This window comes from Podarcis melisellensis (assembly GCF_964234715.1).
Source record: "Podarcis melisellensis genome assembly, chromosome: 17".
In the NCBI taxonomy this organism is placed as follows: Eukaryota; Metazoa; Chordata; class Lepidosauria; order Squamata; family Lacertidae; genus Podarcis; species Podarcis melisellensis.
This window is the reverse complement of record NC_138534.1, coordinates 39,370,350-39,388,076: the sequence shown is the minus strand read 5'-3', so window position 1 is coordinate 39,388,076 and position 17,727 is coordinate 39,370,350. Positions and strand designations below refer to the sequence as shown.

The 17,727-nt window shown below is 42.8% G+C and overlaps 1 protein-coding gene across 1 annotated transcript; it reads right to left on the bottom strand.

Moving 5' to 3' along the window:
• Window positions 1–47: 47 nt before the first annotated feature.
• On the bottom strand, window positions 48–16,768 carry DUSP12 (dual specificity phosphatase 12). The gene is made up of 6 exons (XM_081894708.1): window positions 16,507–16,768; window positions 12,658–12,771; window positions 12,452–12,570; window positions 6,516–6,612; window positions 3,507–3,693; window positions 48–2,886 (listed from the first exon to the last, which is right to left on the bottom strand). Exons 1-6 carry the CDS (start codon window positions 16,758–16,760, stop codon window positions 2,731–2,733), a joined length of 927 nt encoding a protein of 308 aa, XP_081750834.1. The 5' UTR covers window positions 16,761–16,768; the 3' UTR covers window positions 48–2,730.
• Between the last annotated feature and the right edge of the window lie 959 nt (window positions 16,769–17,727).

Below are 17,727 nucleotides of genomic sequence, written 5' to 3'. Positions count from 1 at the left end.
TACAGGACACAGTAATTTCTTGGTGAGAGAATAAAAGAATTTCCAGATGTCTAGCACAATTACAGGGCACTTTATTGTGAATACTGAATGTTATTTGATTACTAATCAGTGAATGTTTTATTGGACCAGCAATTTGTCGCTATTCTAACAATGTAAGAAATTCTAGTTCTCTGTGCGTTGTCTGAACAATATAGCAGTCAGAAACTCCACTCACGCAAACCATGGATTTATTCTTGCACTATTATACACATCACTGTGCAAGAGGACACGCATGGGAACAGTACCTTGAAAAATCCCCCGCAACCCAAGAGGCTATCGTCATTTCATAGCTGTGGTCGAAGTTCAAGAGCTGGAAGCCTTTTAGCTCTCCTGAGCAACACAGGTGTGTCGTAACCACAGCGCAAGCCATGGGGCCTGAACTTTTCCTTCATTGTACTTCTCAAGAACAGTGAAAGCAAAAACCGATTGTAGCAGAGTTTGGTTTTGATGGCGCAGCTTCTTACACCAGGATGAGGTGTGCTTCAGCATTTTGTAAAGTTCTACTATGCCAACGCAGGTCGAACCTCAATGTTTCCTTTTCTGTTTCTTAATTTGTAAACGGGCTTTCATGTTACACGCAACTCTTCTTTATTATTTTTTGTAAATAATTTTTATTGATTTTCAATTACTAAAATCCAGTAACGGCCACATTTTTTCAGTGTCAAATTACAATTCATATTCAATTATATATATATCGGTTATAAAGCCAACTGTACATTTTGTGTGACTTCCCATGTGCTGGGTTTCAGGGTGCAAAGTTTTTATTTCTTCCTGCTTCCGAAGTCTTAATTAATCCAATTATATTCACTCCTGAGCTTAATCCCTTATCATCAGCTACAGAATTCTACATGCAACTCTTCTAGTGATGGAGGGAGGGGCCACCATTTTATCCAGGAAAAAAGCCTCAATGGGTTTAACTGTGGAACTGCAAAACAAAGGTCAGACTCTACACACACATTTCTAGCTTGCTTAAGTGTTCTGTGTTAACCCAAATACTGTACATTTCTGAGCCAAGAAAGACCTGCTATAATCTTATGAATTTGCCTCTTTTAACCTGAACTAGTATCTGCCTCAATAAACATCTTCTTGCCCCCTCCATACACTAAAAAAAACTCCATACCCATCCACTAAATTATTTTTTCCCCCACTTACGTGTCAGCGTTAACTTCTTCAACCCCAGAGTTTTACCAACCCTTCCAATTTTATGGTTCTCCAATGCCTTGGCCTAATTTGTGTCACATTTCATTCTAAAATCTATTTCACAAGAATATCAGCTTTTGTTTTAAAATCTCAGCTTTTGCAAAAAACAAAATATGCAAAATAAGGAAACATGGAAATATGTTTGGAACCTTTTAAGTGTATTAACCTGAAACTTGCTCAAGGGGAATTAAGCAATACCATGTCCCATGGAAAAGGATGAAACATACATAAAGTAGGCATTGTGCATATATTTAGACATCAACAAATACTTGTACTTCCAAGATCTGCAAGTTGCAAGTCCCCTATCAGCTGAGGTGAGCAGCCCAGCCCTTAAAAACTCTGTTAATGAAAATATACTTCAAAAGCATATTTAATATTTGTCATCTTGCTTTAGATCTGCAGGCAGTGCTGTTTTCTTAATTATCTTCGACAACTGAGCATCTCTGTAATGTAACAGCCTACGAATTCCCCTCCCCTACCATTAACTCACACACCAAGTTTTCAGTAATTTTTTTAATTTCGAAATGCAATTTGCATACAGCACGTAATACCTCGTTGGGAAAAGATTACAAACCCTTTCAGTAAATGACCTAGAAACCAATACTAATCTTTTGTCAGTCAAGTGATTCAGCAAATGCTGGCTACCTGTAATTTGGATCCATTTCACAACAGATTGTTAGAAACCCTCATGATGTAGGAAATCGTAGCATATAACTTATTGCTGATAAATCAACAGTCACCAGAGACACTTGCAAAGCGATTTTTCTGATAGTCCTTTTCCAAGTTACAATCCAGTTGAAAGTGATAATTAGACATCAGGCATCCAGTGGCTGGCACTCCTGTATCATCATGAGGAGTTCTCTTCCTGTTCTGTATTCCCAAACATCCAATCATATTTTGCACCAAAACTATCAAATTTCAGAATGCTATTTTATAGCAATCTAACAGCTGCAGTGTCTCCCTAATTACTTTTCCTTAATAGTCTTTTGGACGCTAAAACCAAGCACGTTTGTTTATGAAAACCCTCTGGATGAGGAACATTTTGGAAAATTTATTGACAAAACAAGTGAACAAGCTAGGGACAAGCAACAAATTGCATTGCACACATCTTGGTTTCGTTTTGAAGAAACCGTAGGCAGGGGACGAGGGAGGCTGATAAAAGTCAGGACCATAGCATACAGGAAGAGTAGGGAGGTGAGATTTTCATCAGAACCGTGATACAAAGAGAATGGTTAATGCCCTCATTACCACATGCCACAGTCCTAATCTTGTCCGCAGCTCTGGCTTACCCCTAGGGCCTGCTCCTCTTTCTTTTTTCCTTTTTTTTAATGACCCATGAAGTCTAGGTATTCCAGTACAAAATGGCTTTCCTGGAAACACTCAAGTTCAACTGGTTCTGTCGTACATATCACTTGCTGTAAACCTCTAGGTAACACAATCCTTTATACAGGAACGAGGCCGCTGACTGGACTGTGGAAGTACAAAGCAAGTTCATCTTTTTACAGTACCCATGGGCAACAGTCCTTTGACTTCATCCACACGACTCTTGTGAATTTGGAAGGCAGGGGTCACCCAATGGCCGCATGAACATTGCTCACCTTGCCAATGGAAGGAGCCCAGCTTCGATGTACATTTTGGGCACAGAAGCTGCAAGAGAACAAGACAAACAAGTCGCTTAATGCTCCATCTCCTCTCCGATTACAGTAAAAGATAAACTTCAAAACTAACTATTGCTATGGATCTCCAGCTTCTAAAGATTTGACTGGTTTATTCAAATCAACATAAAATCTGGCCTCCTCTGGCCACATTACTCGGCATCTGAAGTTCTGTTACCCAAACTCTCTCTTCTTGCAAACAATGCACACTCATGCATGCAGACAAGTATCCATGGGTCCTATAAAATCCCCCCCAAGCCCATCATTTTCTCAGCTCCATTGCACTTTTCAATACAGTGGAACCTTGGTTGTCAAATGTAATCTGTCCCAGAAGACTGTTCAACTCCCGAAACGTTTGACAACTGAGGCACAATTGCCGGTTGGCAAAATCCATTGAGAAAATAGAGAAATGCGCCTCAGAAGCCCTTCAACTTCTGAGGAGTGTTTGAAAATGGAAGCATTCACTTCCGGGTTGTTCAGCTTCTGAAATGTTTGACAATCAAGGTTCCACTGTATTTCCTCAGGTTCCCCTTCAGCTCACTGCTTGCTTTGCTGCCGTTTTCTTAGCTAACTAGCTGAAGATTTCCAAAGATTCAAACTGTTTCCCCTCACCTGTCCATCCATCACTCCTAAGAGTGCAGGTTCCATCCACTGCACGGGCTCAATGAAGTAAGAAGTACACCTAGACTGGTCATCACGGTGAAAAGAGGCAGGTCTCGAAAGCCTCTTATGAGCAAAAGCGGCAGGTCCCTTGCCTTCATCGTGAGACAAGATGCTTGAACTTCGAAAGAGCAGGCGCCTGTCGTCCAGAAACAAAGGTAACAGAATGACTTGGAAAGGTATCTGAAAGCAATGTTATCTTTGTTCATTAAAGCATATGAAATGAAAGAAACACATAATCAAAAGCAACAATATACTGTATCTAAACTATCTTTCGCATCAATAAGATATGAGGAAGTAACTGTGAGTAAATAGTATGGAGTCAACAGAAAAATTCATTGTGGGAGTTCCTAATCATAAAGCAAACACATTCTTTTGCACGTTAACAGGTTTTCATATTGCCACTTTCATAAGTTCTTTAATCCATGCATTAATTTAGGATGAAATCCTTCTTCCATTGTTCTAAAGATATTATTTTGGTTACGTAGGCAGCTCTCTTGATCTGACTGCTGAAGCCTACTTGGAATTCTCATGTCTCTCCAATATGGTCAAAGGATAAGGCATTTGCAAGCAACCTGCAATAAATTAACCCAGGCGGTCACTTCTGGCCAAGACTACTGGGTAGGCCTACAACGATCGTTTAGAATTGGATCTTCACTTTTCTTGCATTTTTAAACTAATGCACACTTTGCACAGCAACACCAGAAGGCAACCACATCCTATACCACAACCCTATTACATATTCAGGTAGCAACCATTTTGCGCAGAGGTTCCATTCCCGGCCCCTACACACATCGGCTGAGTGCCCTGCCCTGTTCTGCCTTCTTCCAGATCCAAAGGGACCTGCACATCAGCAATCACACATCAATTGGATACACCTGAAATAGTCGTCACCTATGCAGGTGTGGGAATGTTGCTAGGCCAGTCCCAATAGGTTCTCTGAATTATCAGGACTACAGGGAGGAGAAAGAGGATTCCAGCGAAAGGTGTGGCCTCCGGACTTGGAGACACCAAGGCAAGCTGGGGATGGGGAAGGAGATGTTGGTGTAGGAAGTACTCACAGGGGGGCAGAGGAGGGCGAGAGGATGGGGGTCAGTGAACAGGAACCAGAGCAACAGGACCCATCACCAGAGCCAGAGGGCCCCTGTCTCCATGTAGACGGCAGGCTCTGAGGTCTGTAGGAAGCAGCAGCCAGGGTGCTCCAGAAGGCTAAGGCGAGCAAGGGCCCACAGCCCAGCTCCCTAGCTGGCCAGGTGGGGCTCGCTAGTTCTGAGAGGAAGTGTGCTGGAGTAGACTGGGAGCAGGTGAGGGTCACATGCCTCATCAAGGCCAAATGCTACAATCAGCAGGTATAGTATAACAGGGCAGCAAAGCTGAGGTGCTGTGTCTGTTGGAACTGCCCATGTTGAGAGACCTTGACTTGGGTGCTCTTGGAGCTCCACAGGACTGCACTTTGGGTTGATGCTGGACTATATTCTAACTGCAGAACCTCAGGCTTAGCTACTTGGATTGACCCTGAACCTCCTTTCCTGACCTTTGGACTATGGATTTCTGACTCTGGGTGTGGCTTGTGCTGATTGACCCTTGGATTCTGAACTTGGACTTGGCACACTGACTTACTGCCAGGTAGGCCAGGGGATCAGGACAATAGGCCAAGAGGACATCTTAGCCGGCCAGCAAGCAAACTTGTAATCGGGTCAGACACAAAGAACACCAAAGTTGGCATGTGCAATCAAATTGCGTTCAGATCAGTTCCAGATCTTTGTTCAATGGGTCACTTAAGTAATACACATCCAACACCCAATTCTCATGTAGCTGCTATCAGTTTGCCTGCAAGATAAGAAGGGCTGCTACAAGGGGGGAAAGGAAGGATTGGGTCTCTCCTGCCAGCATCTGCAGAGTTCTCCCCAAATCAAGCAATTGGCAGGCATGCCACTGCCTCTCAGCAGTAACCAGGGAGGACTGCCAAAGGACATGAGCTGCTAAGGTTATCTCAGTTGACACTTCTACTCTCACCTCCAGCAAGGCAGATCTCATGGCTGTGCAGTCTAATGAGACACCAAATCACCATGGCTCCTTCAGAAAGATCGCTCTGCTGCCGCATTAAGTTCCAAAACGTTTATAGCACTGTTTCCTTCTACTTTATATTATCTATTGCCCACGAGGGTTAATTAAAACCAAATTGTTTTCTCGCCCTGCTACAGAGCCTTAGCCCTGGGCTTCTGACATCTGGAATCATATCTCTTTCACATTCTGACCACAACATCTCCATTTTTCAAGGATTATTTATATATAATCTATTCGCTGCTGTATATCTGGGACACTGAGCCAGTTATCATAAAAGCAGAGAAAGGGTAAATCCGCAATGGGACAGTGTCACTCCAAACTGCACATAAAAAGTGAATGATGGAATGCTTTCCTCATCGCGGGGGGGGGACCCACAATGCATAGAAACCTAGCTTATTGCAGAGATGATTAGGTGGGGACCTTTCTGCCTGATTCTAGTTTTTTATCTGCACCCATTTTTATTTTTTTGGGTACAGCAGAATAGTAAATCACCTTCCCATCTTCTTCAATTTGACATGCACTCACAAAAACAAGTTTAGCACATCTTGCGCAATTTGCAAGAACATGGTCAGTTTTACCTGTCAGAATAAGGTGCCCTACAAGTCAGAAGAGATATATTTTTCCACACAATAAATTACTCAAAACTTCCAGAGAAATATGGTTTTACTAAAAGCTTGCCAAAACACAACCTTGGCGAGGACCCTTGCATCACAACGTTTATCAGGCAAATACTACATTTATTTGTGTGAACCAAGTAAATCAAGATGGGACACCTTTTCGGCTCCCCAGACCAGATCCATGGGGACAGAAGTGTTACTATTTGAAAATAACTGCTGTAAGTCACAGGACGGAGCAGGATATAAATCTAATAAATATATTTGTGGAGCCCCATACCTGCACTTTCTACACCTGTACAGAACCTCAGTGTTTGGAGTTTGCTGTACAGTGTTTGGATCAACTGCAAAGACATCTCGCGGCAGATTTCGTAGCTCTGAAAAGAAGAAGCAACGGTGCATTTATAAACTTGCAGACAGTCATCGTTAAACATTAAAAGCTTGTATTGGTTTACTGCATTTATATATTATCCTTAAGCAAAATGATCTGCTTTTTAAAAAAGAAAGCTTTTGTCCCAATAAATACCATAAAGGAACTATTGTGGTTGTAACTGCCTACAGAGGACTGCTTCCTTCATTAAAAAAGCCTATACTCAGATGTGCATTTATTCTCACTTTACGAGACCATTGCAAAAACCAATTTCACATAAACATGCGATCAGCTATGTTGATCCATTAAAAAATTTTAAAAACAAAAGCAGCAGTACCTGCTTCACTTATTTACCGTATTTTTTGCTCTATAAGACGCACCAGACCACAAGACGCACCTAGTTTTTGGAGGAGGAAAACAAGAAGAAAAAAATTCTGAATCTCAGAAGCCAGAACAGCAAGAGGGATCGCTGCGCAGCGAAAGCAGCAATCCCTCTTGCTCTTCTGGCTTCTGGGATAGCTGCGCAGCCTGCATTCGCTCCATAAGACGCACACACATTTCCCATTACTTTTTAGGAGGGGAAAAGTGAGTCTTATAGAGCAAAAAATATGGTAATTCATTTATAGCCCACTTTTCCTTCAAGAAGTTCAAGGTGCCATGATACCTTTATTATAGTCACGTCAAAGTCTCAAAGCAGTACGCTCACTTTTGCATTTCATGGAACTCTTGAGCAGGCTGGATGTTAAACAAAAGGGGTAGTAGAAATAGGCTGATGATAAAGGGCATCGTGGAAGCCTATTTGCAAGACAGTGGTACCTCGGATTAAGAACTTATGTATCTTAAGTAGATTATCCAGGAAGCAAATGAATTAAGTTAGTGTTTGGTGCAAATGATGAATTTGTCCCACAGCATACTAGGGGGAAAAGCAGCAACCATCACTCTTTTTGAAACTATAAAAGCCAGCACTTAATGTAGTTCTGTCTCTCTCTGGCAGTAATCTAAGAAAGTCCTACACCCGCTTACTCCTGGATCCTGCATCCTTGCCTTCAAAACCATCAATAGCCTTGCCCCTTACATCTCCTCTCTTCTATCCAGACACGTTCAGACCCATGACTACTTGTTCACTTCACCACCAGTCGCCCAAAGGTCTAGTTTTAGTTTGTTTATAGAATCTATATCCCTCCCTTCCTCCCAAAGGAGCTGGGGGGGGGCAAGTCTTCTGCTCCTTTGGATCACTCCTTCTCCATTGCTGCCCAATGCCTAGAGCAGACATAGGCAAACTCGGCCCTCCAGATGTTTTGGAACTTCAACTCCCATCATCCCTGACCACTGGTCCTGTTAGCTAGGGATGATGGGAGTTGTAGTCCCAAAACATCTGGAGGGCTGAGTTTGCCTATGCCTGGCCTAGAGCTGCCTCTCAAAATGCCTGTGATACTCCCACTCTCTTGCTTTCTTCAAATCCACCCTAAAAAGCCACATTTTCTGTGAAACGTTTGGCACAACCACCTGGGCCCAAAAGCACATGCTGCATGTTCTTCCCCCTATTACTGCACCTCCGTTTCCATCCTTTTCCTCTGCTGCCTACATGTGTCCCTGATCACACATTACATCTGAACACACTGGTTTCTATGGAGAGAGATGAAAGCGGAAAGTCTTACTATTGCATTTTAGGAGAAGAGAAGGGGCACTAGGGATCTTGCAGGCTGCAGTGGAGGCCTAGGAGGCGGGGAAATGAAAGTTTGGGCCACCCGAGGGTAGAAAGAAGAGCAAGATCAGGAAAACGGAAGTGAAAGAGAGAAATGCAAGAGTTGAAGTGCCAATTCCCTGTTCCAAAGGAAGAGTGAATCTCCCAAGATTCAGTGTTATTCAAGAGTCTGGGGTTTTTGGAGCGACCAAGTACCAATTTTTGGGTGGTCAGACAACCTGACTCTCAGATAACAGGATACCACTTTTTATCTGGGAATAACCGGGGAAAAGGCTGCAACGCAGGCAAGGATTCTAAGACCCACATGGTGCAATTCCCAAGCAAGCAACCTAGGTTTTCCTTGAACCCCCTGCCCAAATGGCGAAAAGCAGAAAGTGTGCCTTAAAAGGGGAGAATAAGCCTGTGTGCTCCCTTTAACTTCCAGGCTAGATCTGAGAAAAATAACGAACCCAGACAGACAAAAAGAAAGGAGTAAGGAGGAGACAGGAAGGGGGAGCAAGAACAATCCACCCTGGAGGATCCCACAGAGACTGAGCAAATGGACTGGGTGAACAATTTGATCCTTTGGGGAAGGAATTTAAAGGTTCTGCTCCTTGGGAGGAGGGGATACCTGAAAGAAAAGACAGCAAGGTTGCAAATCTGGCTAGAGGAGGAAGAGCTTCCCCGTAACAAAAGGTAGCATCGCTTTTGATTGACAGTAGGATACTTTTAAGTTTCTTGCCATGGAGCAGTAATGAGATGACTTACAGCAGGCATGGCCAAACTTGGCCCTCCAGCTGTTTTGGGACTACAACTCCCATCATCCCTAGCTAACAGGACTGGTGGTCAGGGATGATGGGAACTGTAGTCCCAAAACAGCTGGAGGGCCGAGTTTGGCCATGCCTGACTTACAGGCAAAGCTGAGTTCCATGTGGAAAACAGATGAGAGAGCCTAAGCTCAGATTAACCTTGAGCACGAGTGCCTAAGCCCATGTACAAAACTGGGGTGGCAGATCCTAACTTTAAGAAATGCTTGTTGGAAAGACCAAACTAAGGTGTGTTCTTATGCTGGCCGTGCGCAAAAAGGAATCAGATACAAAGCAAGACGTCTGCGGCTACGTCTTTGTTGCTCGCTGTAATGAGAACATGTCTACATCTAATTAGGGAGGGTTGCTGGTTCATGCCACCGCGTGCCTCTTTTTCTGTGCCTGAGAAAGTGCCATGCTTTGTACTGTCGCTCCTCATGTGAAGCACCAGGAGCCAAGAGGGCTAATGATGAAAAAAAGACTGAGCACAGAGTACAGTGGTACCTCAGGTTACATACGCTTCAGGTTACAGACTCCGCTAACCCAGAAATAGTGCTTCAGGTTAAGAACTTTGCTTCAGGATGAGAACAGAAATCGTGCTCTGGCAGTGGGGCAGCAGTGGGAGGCCCCATTTGCTAAAGTGGGGCTTCAGGTTAAGAACAGTTTCAAGTTAAGTATGGACCTCTGGAACAAATTAAGTACTTAACCCGAGGTACCACTGTAATATATTCCTAGGCTGTAAGTAAGCCACTTGGGGCAGATACCTCCTTGTAAAGTGTCATATTTATACATTATACTATATAAATATCTAATAAATATTATCATTAATTACAGCTCACAAGCCTCTGCCAAGCAGAAGGGGAAATGTTGCAATCTTTTTATTAGCAAATATCTAGGTTAATTTGTGAAGAACTTCCGGAAGTGCCATCTGCAGACTGTCACACCTTGCAAATGGGGCTTCCACCCAGCTTCCTACCTGGAACAGTATTTCCCCTCACACAAACCTTTAACTTTGTTTGATGTTATCAGCCTTGTTAGCATCCAGCTTGAGGAAGAGTTTTGTGAAACTCGAAAGCTAGCTCACGACTTTTGACTTTTCATTGGTTTTAACAGATTATACTATTCCTCCAGTTGAAACACTGTGTTTTATAAAATACGCTTACAGGATCCTCCCTTTCTTCACTGAGCAGAGGCACTAGAAAGTGGAGGATCCATATTTCTGCAATTCCAACCAGCGTTATGTCTTAAATAACATGGACTGCTTGATCTTTAGCCTTTAAATTGTGAAAAATGCTTCACAAATGTTATGTGCATGTGCCTAAGTTCTTTTGTAGCACAAAGCACTGTCCTGACAGCAAGATAGAAGACCAAGAAAGATTCCTTTACACACAAACACACACACAGAGAGAGAGAGAGAGAGAGAGAGAGAGGAAGAGAAGAAGAAGAAGAAGAAGAAGAAGAAGAAGAAGCGACTTTATTATTCTTAATGCAAGCAAAGCCCATTCTTTGGGTCTTCATATTTGATTTAGTCCAACCTGAAAACGATAACAAAATTCTAAACCAAGGATGCCATTGAGACTTGCCTCAACTGTTCCCTTATGCAGCTTGATAACGTGAAAAGAAAAGAAAAGAAAGAATTACACATATCGGCCTCATTCATAGGAACATAAAAATGTGAATGTGCTTCGGCATAATTTAGACAGTTGAGATTTGGTACACACACAAGGTCTGATTACAAAATAAAAAACTGAAAAGGAGGCATTTGTACAACTTGCCTTGAAAAGGGAGAGGGAATACATGAGACTGTAGCCCAAAACTGTCCCACTAAAGCTTAAGACCTTTACACACAAACACCTTAAGACAGACCAGTAATCAGTAAAGTCTGAAATTAGAACGTTTTTACAAAAACTCCATTCACTTTACCTAATTTCTAAATGGCTGAGTAATAGAAAGGTTGGGGAGGGGAGCCAAAACAGGGCTGGTACAGAGAAAGGAAGCTGGCATGTGCCAAAAGAAAACCAGGAGTGGATTCTCCTGGAGGAAAGATTGCTGAAAACTGATTTCTGCTCTTGCACAACTGGGCTCCTCCCAACAACTGCCTTTTGCAGCTGAGTGCACTTCTAGCTGGCATCTCTCACCCCATGTCCCACATCAGACAAGGGGAAAAAGATCTGTTGCACCAACTTCCTCAGAACCAACTGGGGGAATGAAGAGCCCAGAATAGAGATGATACTGGATGGGAATGTTGAAATACCTAGATTTGACTTTGGTGAAGGGGGTGTCTGTGTTCCTTAGTTAAGTATATGCTGTACTATAGAGGTGAAGGAAGTGTTTAATTTAGAGACATGCAGGGACAGCACAGCAATTTTATTTGGAGGACAGATTGCACTCATTTGTGGAAAGAGAAAAACACTCTGCATGTGTTCAGGGATACAGTGGTACCTCGGGTTAAGTACTTAAATCATTCCAGAGGTCTGTTCTTAACCTGAAACTGTTCTTAAAGCACCACTTTAGCTAATGGGGTCTTCTGCTGCTGCTGTGCCACCGCTGCCCGATTTCTGTTCTCATCCTGAAGCAAAGTACTTAACCCGAGGTACTATTTCTGGGTTAGCGGAGTCTGTAACCTGAAACGTATGTAACCTGAAGCGTATATAACCCGAGGTACCACTGTACTTTAAATATATTCCCACTGGCTACTAGAAATAATTCCCAGCTACCAAACTCAAACTTAAGATTGTGGACTCCTGCATCCATGGGACAGAAAGCTGAACTGTGGGAATTATTTCCCCTTCACTGGGAATGTGGCTCCAAATTACACTCCCCTGTCAAGCAACAGCTCCAGCTGCTGAAGATTCTGAAAAATTCAACACTAGCAGGTAGAAAAAGCTAAAGAAATATGGAAAGCTAAGTATACAGCGAAGTTGCTGTTTGACTTTCTCACTGTGCTGTTTGTCTTCATTTAATTCTTCTCAGAAGCTAATTTTAACTAGAGGTTGGGAAATGAGCAGGGAAAATTAGAGGTGGAGCTGGTCTTACATGGCAAGTATTCAATGTACCAAGGCTCACAGCCAGGGGAGGGGGCGATTTCCAACAGCAGTCAGTAATATGTATCCATGCTTTAAGAATTCAAGCTTACTAGTCTATCTATAATACAACTCATGTTTGAAAAAGAGTGCTATTTATTACAGAGTTTTGTTATTACCCATTCCAGGTGGAAGAACATGGGGGGGGGGGCGCAATTCAAGTAGAGTTCAATAACGCAAGTTCAGTTCCAATGTGAATACAGTAGCTGAATTTGTATGTAGCCATTTCTAGCCCAATGTTAAGAGATTAGAAAAGCACTTCTATTTCCTTACCAGGATATTTCTCTGTAACCTTTTGCAAACGATACTGTTTGTAAATAGTACTGGTCACATCGACTTCACAGCCCATTTTTTCATAGAGTTTCAGTTGCCACTCGAAGCCTTCATTCATTCTGGAACAAGGGGGGGGGGGGAAGCCTTCTGATTACATTCCAATCTTCACAAGGAAGGAAAACAAATTTTATCAAATAAAAACGCACTTGGCATCTGGTTTGATGGCCTGGACAAAGGCATAGGCCTCTTCAAAAGGGAGTTTATTGGCTTTCATTAAATAGGCAGTCACAACAGCAACACTCCGGCTGACTCCAGCTTGACTGAAAACAAAACAAAACAAGGAGACACCCAATAAAATATGGTCACACACAACAAAAAATGGAACACCCCCCCCCCCAAAAAAAATTAACCAGATCCTTCATTCCCTTCAAACTGCATTTTCCCCTAGAGAACATCTTTCTTACAATTCACTTGTACTCGGGGAATAGAGCACTGCACACACATTTCTCATGACAACTTTGGAAGATATACTTGTGTGTCAACAGCTTTTCCCTTAGAAATACTATACTCCAGAGTCAGAGGCCCAAGCCTTCCCCAGATGCTCTTTGTGTATTTTGATGCACGATGTACCGTATTTTGTACTCTAGTTTCACAATATCCCTCATTACCTGCTGCCACCCCACCCACCTGAAAGACATGACCTCCCTGAAAATTATCCTGCTCCTGTCCTAACAAACAAACAAACAAACAAACAGAGAGCAAGAGTGTGGTTGAAATTCTGTATGAAAAAAATTTTTTTTTTTTATTATTATTATTATTATTATTATTATTATTATTATTATTATTATTATTTACCCCACCCATCTGGCTGGGCTTCCCCAGCCACTCTGGGCGGCTTCCAACAAAATATTAAAATACAGTAATGTATCAAACATTAAAAACGTTGCTAAACAGGGCTGCCTTCAGATGTCTTCTAAAAGTCTGGTCGTTTTTTTTCTCTTTGACATCTGGTGGGAGGGTGTTCCACAGGGCGGGTGCCACTACCAAAAAGACAATCTGCATGGTTCCCTGTAATTTGGCTTCTTGCAGTGAGGGAACTGACAGAAGGCCCTTGGAGCTGGACCTCAGTGTCCGGGCAAAATGATAAGGGTGGAGACGCTCCTTCAGATATACTGGACCGAGGAACAATGATTCTCCCCCCCCCCCCCAGCACTTCCTACACAAAATTAAGAGTGTAAGGGTCTGGCTCCATTTGACCAACACCCATATAGCCAAACATTTCTAACAGTGGCCATCTCCTGTCATTTGTCACCAGCCTCTGGTATAATCAGTACACAAAACCAGAAAGAAAGAAAGAAAGAAAGAAAGAAAGAAAGAAAGAAAGAAAGAAAGAAAGAAAGAAAGAAAGAAAGAAAGAAAGAAAGAAAGAAAGAAAGAAGGAAAAGACTTGATGGAGAAAGTGGGGAACATATTCTACATCTTACGGTAGGGCTATGATGTTTTGATGCCTGCTTCTTGGAAGAAAAGCAATGATAAACCTAGACAGCATCTTAAAAAGTAGAGACATCACCTTGCCAACAAAAGTCCATATAGTAAAAGCTATGGTTTTCCCAGTAGTGATGTATGGAAGTGAGAGCTGGACCATAAAGAAGGCTGATCGCCAAAGAATTGATGCTTTTGAATTATGGTGCTGGAGGAGACTCTTGAGAGTCCCATGGACTGCAAGAAGATCCAACCTCTCCATCCTTAAGGAGATCCTGAAGCTGAGATTCCAAGACTTTGGCCACCTCATGAGAAGAGAAGACTCCCTGGAAAAGACCCTGATGTTGGGAAAGATGGAGGGCACAAGGAGAAGGGAACGGCAGAGCACGAGATGGTTGGACAGTGTTCTCGAAGCTACCAGCATGAGTCTGACCAAACTGTGGGAGGCAGTGGAAGACAGGAGTGCCTGGCGTGCTCTGGTCCAGGGGGTCGTGAAGAATCGGACACGACTAAACGACTAAACAACAACAATGATGTTTTGTTGATTGTTGGCTAGATTGATTAAAAGCAGGGTGCCACTTTTTAAAAAAAGAAGTGTACAAGAACAGACAAAAATGGCAGGTGGTAGTGGCCATCTTCAAACAGGCATCCTGCCCGCCCCCCACACCCCGTCTCTCACACAGAAGAGCAAATCAACTGTCCCAGATGGAGCCTGCTGTGGCTTTTGCAAGCTTCATCAAAAAGAACACAGAAAGCAAATTGTATACACAGGTAATCAATGAAGCAACAGAAATTTATTTGACTGCTCTCCCTTCTGTGCAGGCTAAGAGTTGGACACGCTGAGATTTGGGAGCACATCGGGGCACAAGGTAAATTAGACAGTGAAAGTTCAGCCAAAAGTTAATGCTAGGGAAGGATTTGCGGGGGGAGAAAGGGAGAAAAGAGAAAGCACATTGCAGCCGGGTCTCATTGCCTGTATAGGCGATTTCCGGATTCTCCTGGAGGAGGTTTTTTTCTTTTTTTCTTTTTAATGCCCTGAGAGACAGAAGAAACTGAAGATTCAATGTTATCTGTGTTTTGAGCACCAGCATGTCTAGGTCACACGTAATAAGACCCAAGTTAGAAAAAAGGCCAAAGAAACCCCGTCTTTTCCGGTACTTTGGCTTCTGGCTGGACATGGAGGTATCCGATCACAGGCTGTGCTAAAAATAAAAACTAAAAAAGCACCCCTTGATTTCTCTCAATATCTGCTGGACAGTTGTCATTACCACCCTGATTTATAGATACATACATATATATATATTTGGCTAATATCCAACCTGTTTGTGTGGCAACGCTCTTGATGTCAAGTCACATAATTTTTATTTATTTTTTTCAGTTGGAACATGAGACACAGAAAAAGTAAAAAGCATTTCTCTGCATTAGGGAGAGAAGTAAAAAGTATTTCTCGGCTGAACAGGAAAGATGGGCAGTTGCCTTTCACAACAAAATGTGGCAGAATGATGTCAAAAATGTCTGTGGGTTTACACACACACAGACACACAATTAGGGGCAGAAACTGGGCCCTAGCGCTGCTTGTTATAATAATTGCTACCGTATATTATATCATTTTCTTATATAATAATTATCATATGCTGTTTGAAATAAATAAATAAATAGGATTATTATCGTTCCACTGCCAGTCCGCAATGCTCTAATAATTCTAATTGTTCCACTGCCAGTCTGCAATGCTCTAATAATAATAATTCTTACTGTTCCACTGCCAGTCTGCAGCGCTCTAATAATAATAGTTGTTGTTGTTCTCCTGCTAGTCTGCAGCACTCTAATAATTATAGTAATAGCAACAACAATAATAATCCTTATTGTTCCACTGCCAGTCTGCAGTGCTCTAATAATAATAATAATAATTGTTGTTGTTGTTCTCCTGCCTGTCTGCGCTCTAATAATAATAATAATAATAATAATTCTTATTGTTTCACTGCCAGTCTGCAGCGCTTTAATAACAATAATAATAATTGTTCCCCTGCCTGTCTGCGGCACTCTAATAATAACAATAACAATTATTATTATTATTATTATTATTATTGTTCCCCTGCCAGTCTGCAGAGCTCTAATAATAATAATAATATTAATAATAATATTTTTTATTGTTCCCCTGCCGGTCTGCAATGCTCTAATAATAATAATAATAATAATTCTTATTGTTCCACTGCCAGTTTGCGGTGCTCTAATAATAATAGTTGTTGTTGTTGTTCTCCTGCTAGTCTGCAGCACTCTAATAATTATAATAATAGCAACAACAACAACAACAATAATAATAATAATTCTTATTGTTCCCCTGCCGGTCTGCAGAGCTCTAATAATAACAATAACAATTATTATTATTATTATTATTATTATTATTATTATTATTATTATTGTTCCCCTGCCGGTCTGCAGCGCTATAATAATAATAATAATAATAATAATAATAATAATAATAATTCTTATTGTTCCCCTGCCAGTCTGCAGCGCTCTGACAATAATAACGATAATAACAATAACCATGACAATATTTCTCCTCGTCCCCTCACCATCTGACCAGGGCGCGCGCCCCCCTTTCCCGCGCGCGCCCGAGGAAGTCCGCGCAGGCGTCGAGGTGGCTGAGGAGGTCGCAGTGAGGCTGGTCCAGGGCGGGCACGTGCAGCACCGCCTCCGCCCCCGACACCGCCCCGGCCTCGGGCGGCTCCGAGTCCACCAGCAGCAGCGCCCAGGCCGGCGCCGCGCCATCCGGGAGGCCGAGGCCGCCGCCGCCGCCGAGATACAGGCCGGGGAGAACCGGCACCATGACTAGGCCGCGCCACCTCACCGGCCACCGTCGCCGCCGGGGGGGCGGGAACTGCCGGGGCCCCGCCTTCCCGCTCCTTCCCCGCCAATGAGGCGCCCTGTCTCGAGCAACCCTAAACTTACGAAATTGTAGACCCGCGCGCTTCCGCCATTTTGTTGCTGCGTGGAATAGAACATAGATCTGAAAGGAAGTAGCGCTTGCGGGTTCCGTTTCATTCCCGCCTTTTTCTTCTGTTTTAAACTCAAAAAAAAAAAACCTTCCATAGATTTATCGTAAAACTGCAGAGCTCGATTATATTATAATGCACACAAATTTAATAAATAAATAGCAGCAACAGCATTTATTCAGTAAATCTGTATACCACACCCTTCACTCGAAGATCTCTGGACATAAAAGTGCAAAATAAAAACACAAAATACATAATAAAAAGAAGAGTCAAAACAAACACATTTAAAAGGATAAAGAGTGTTAATCAGCCCAAGGCCTAACTGAAGAGGAGCATTTTCACCTGGCAACTAAAGATATTTCTCATAAACTAAATTGTTCTAAAAGGTCTGTATAGTAAAAGCTCTGGTTTTCCCAGTAGTGATGTATGGAAATGAGAGCTGGACCATAAAGAAGGCTGATCGCCGAAGAATTGATGCTTTTGAATTCTGGTGCTGGAGGAGACTCTTGAGAGTCCCATGGATGCAAGAAGATCCAACCTCTCCATTCTGAAGGAAATCAGCCCTGAGTGCTCACTGGAAGGACAGATCCTGAAGCTGAGGCTCCAAGACTTTGGCCACCTCCTGAGAAGAGAAGACTCCTTGGAAAAGACCCTGATGCTGGAAAGATGGAGGGCACAAGGAGAAGGGGACGACAGAGGACGAGATGGTTGGACTGTGTTCTCAACCTACCAGCATGAGTTTGACCAAACTGTGGGAGGCGGTGGAAGACAGGAGGGCCTGCCATGCTCTGGACACAACTA

Coding starts and splice junctions, on each gene's coding strand:
- DUSP12 (XM_081894708.1), bottom strand. CDS start 16,760: ATGGTGCCGGTTCTCCCCGGCCTGTATCTCGGCGGCGGCGGCGGCCTC. Junction 12,571..12,657: donor GCCATCAAACCAGATGCCAA/GTGCGTTTTTAT, acceptor CCCTTGTTCCAG/AATGAATGAAGGCTTCGAGT. Junction 3,694..6,515: donor TACAGGTGTAGAAAGTGCAG/GTATGGGGCTCC, acceptor TCTGGACGACAG/GCGCCTGCTCTTTCGAAGTT.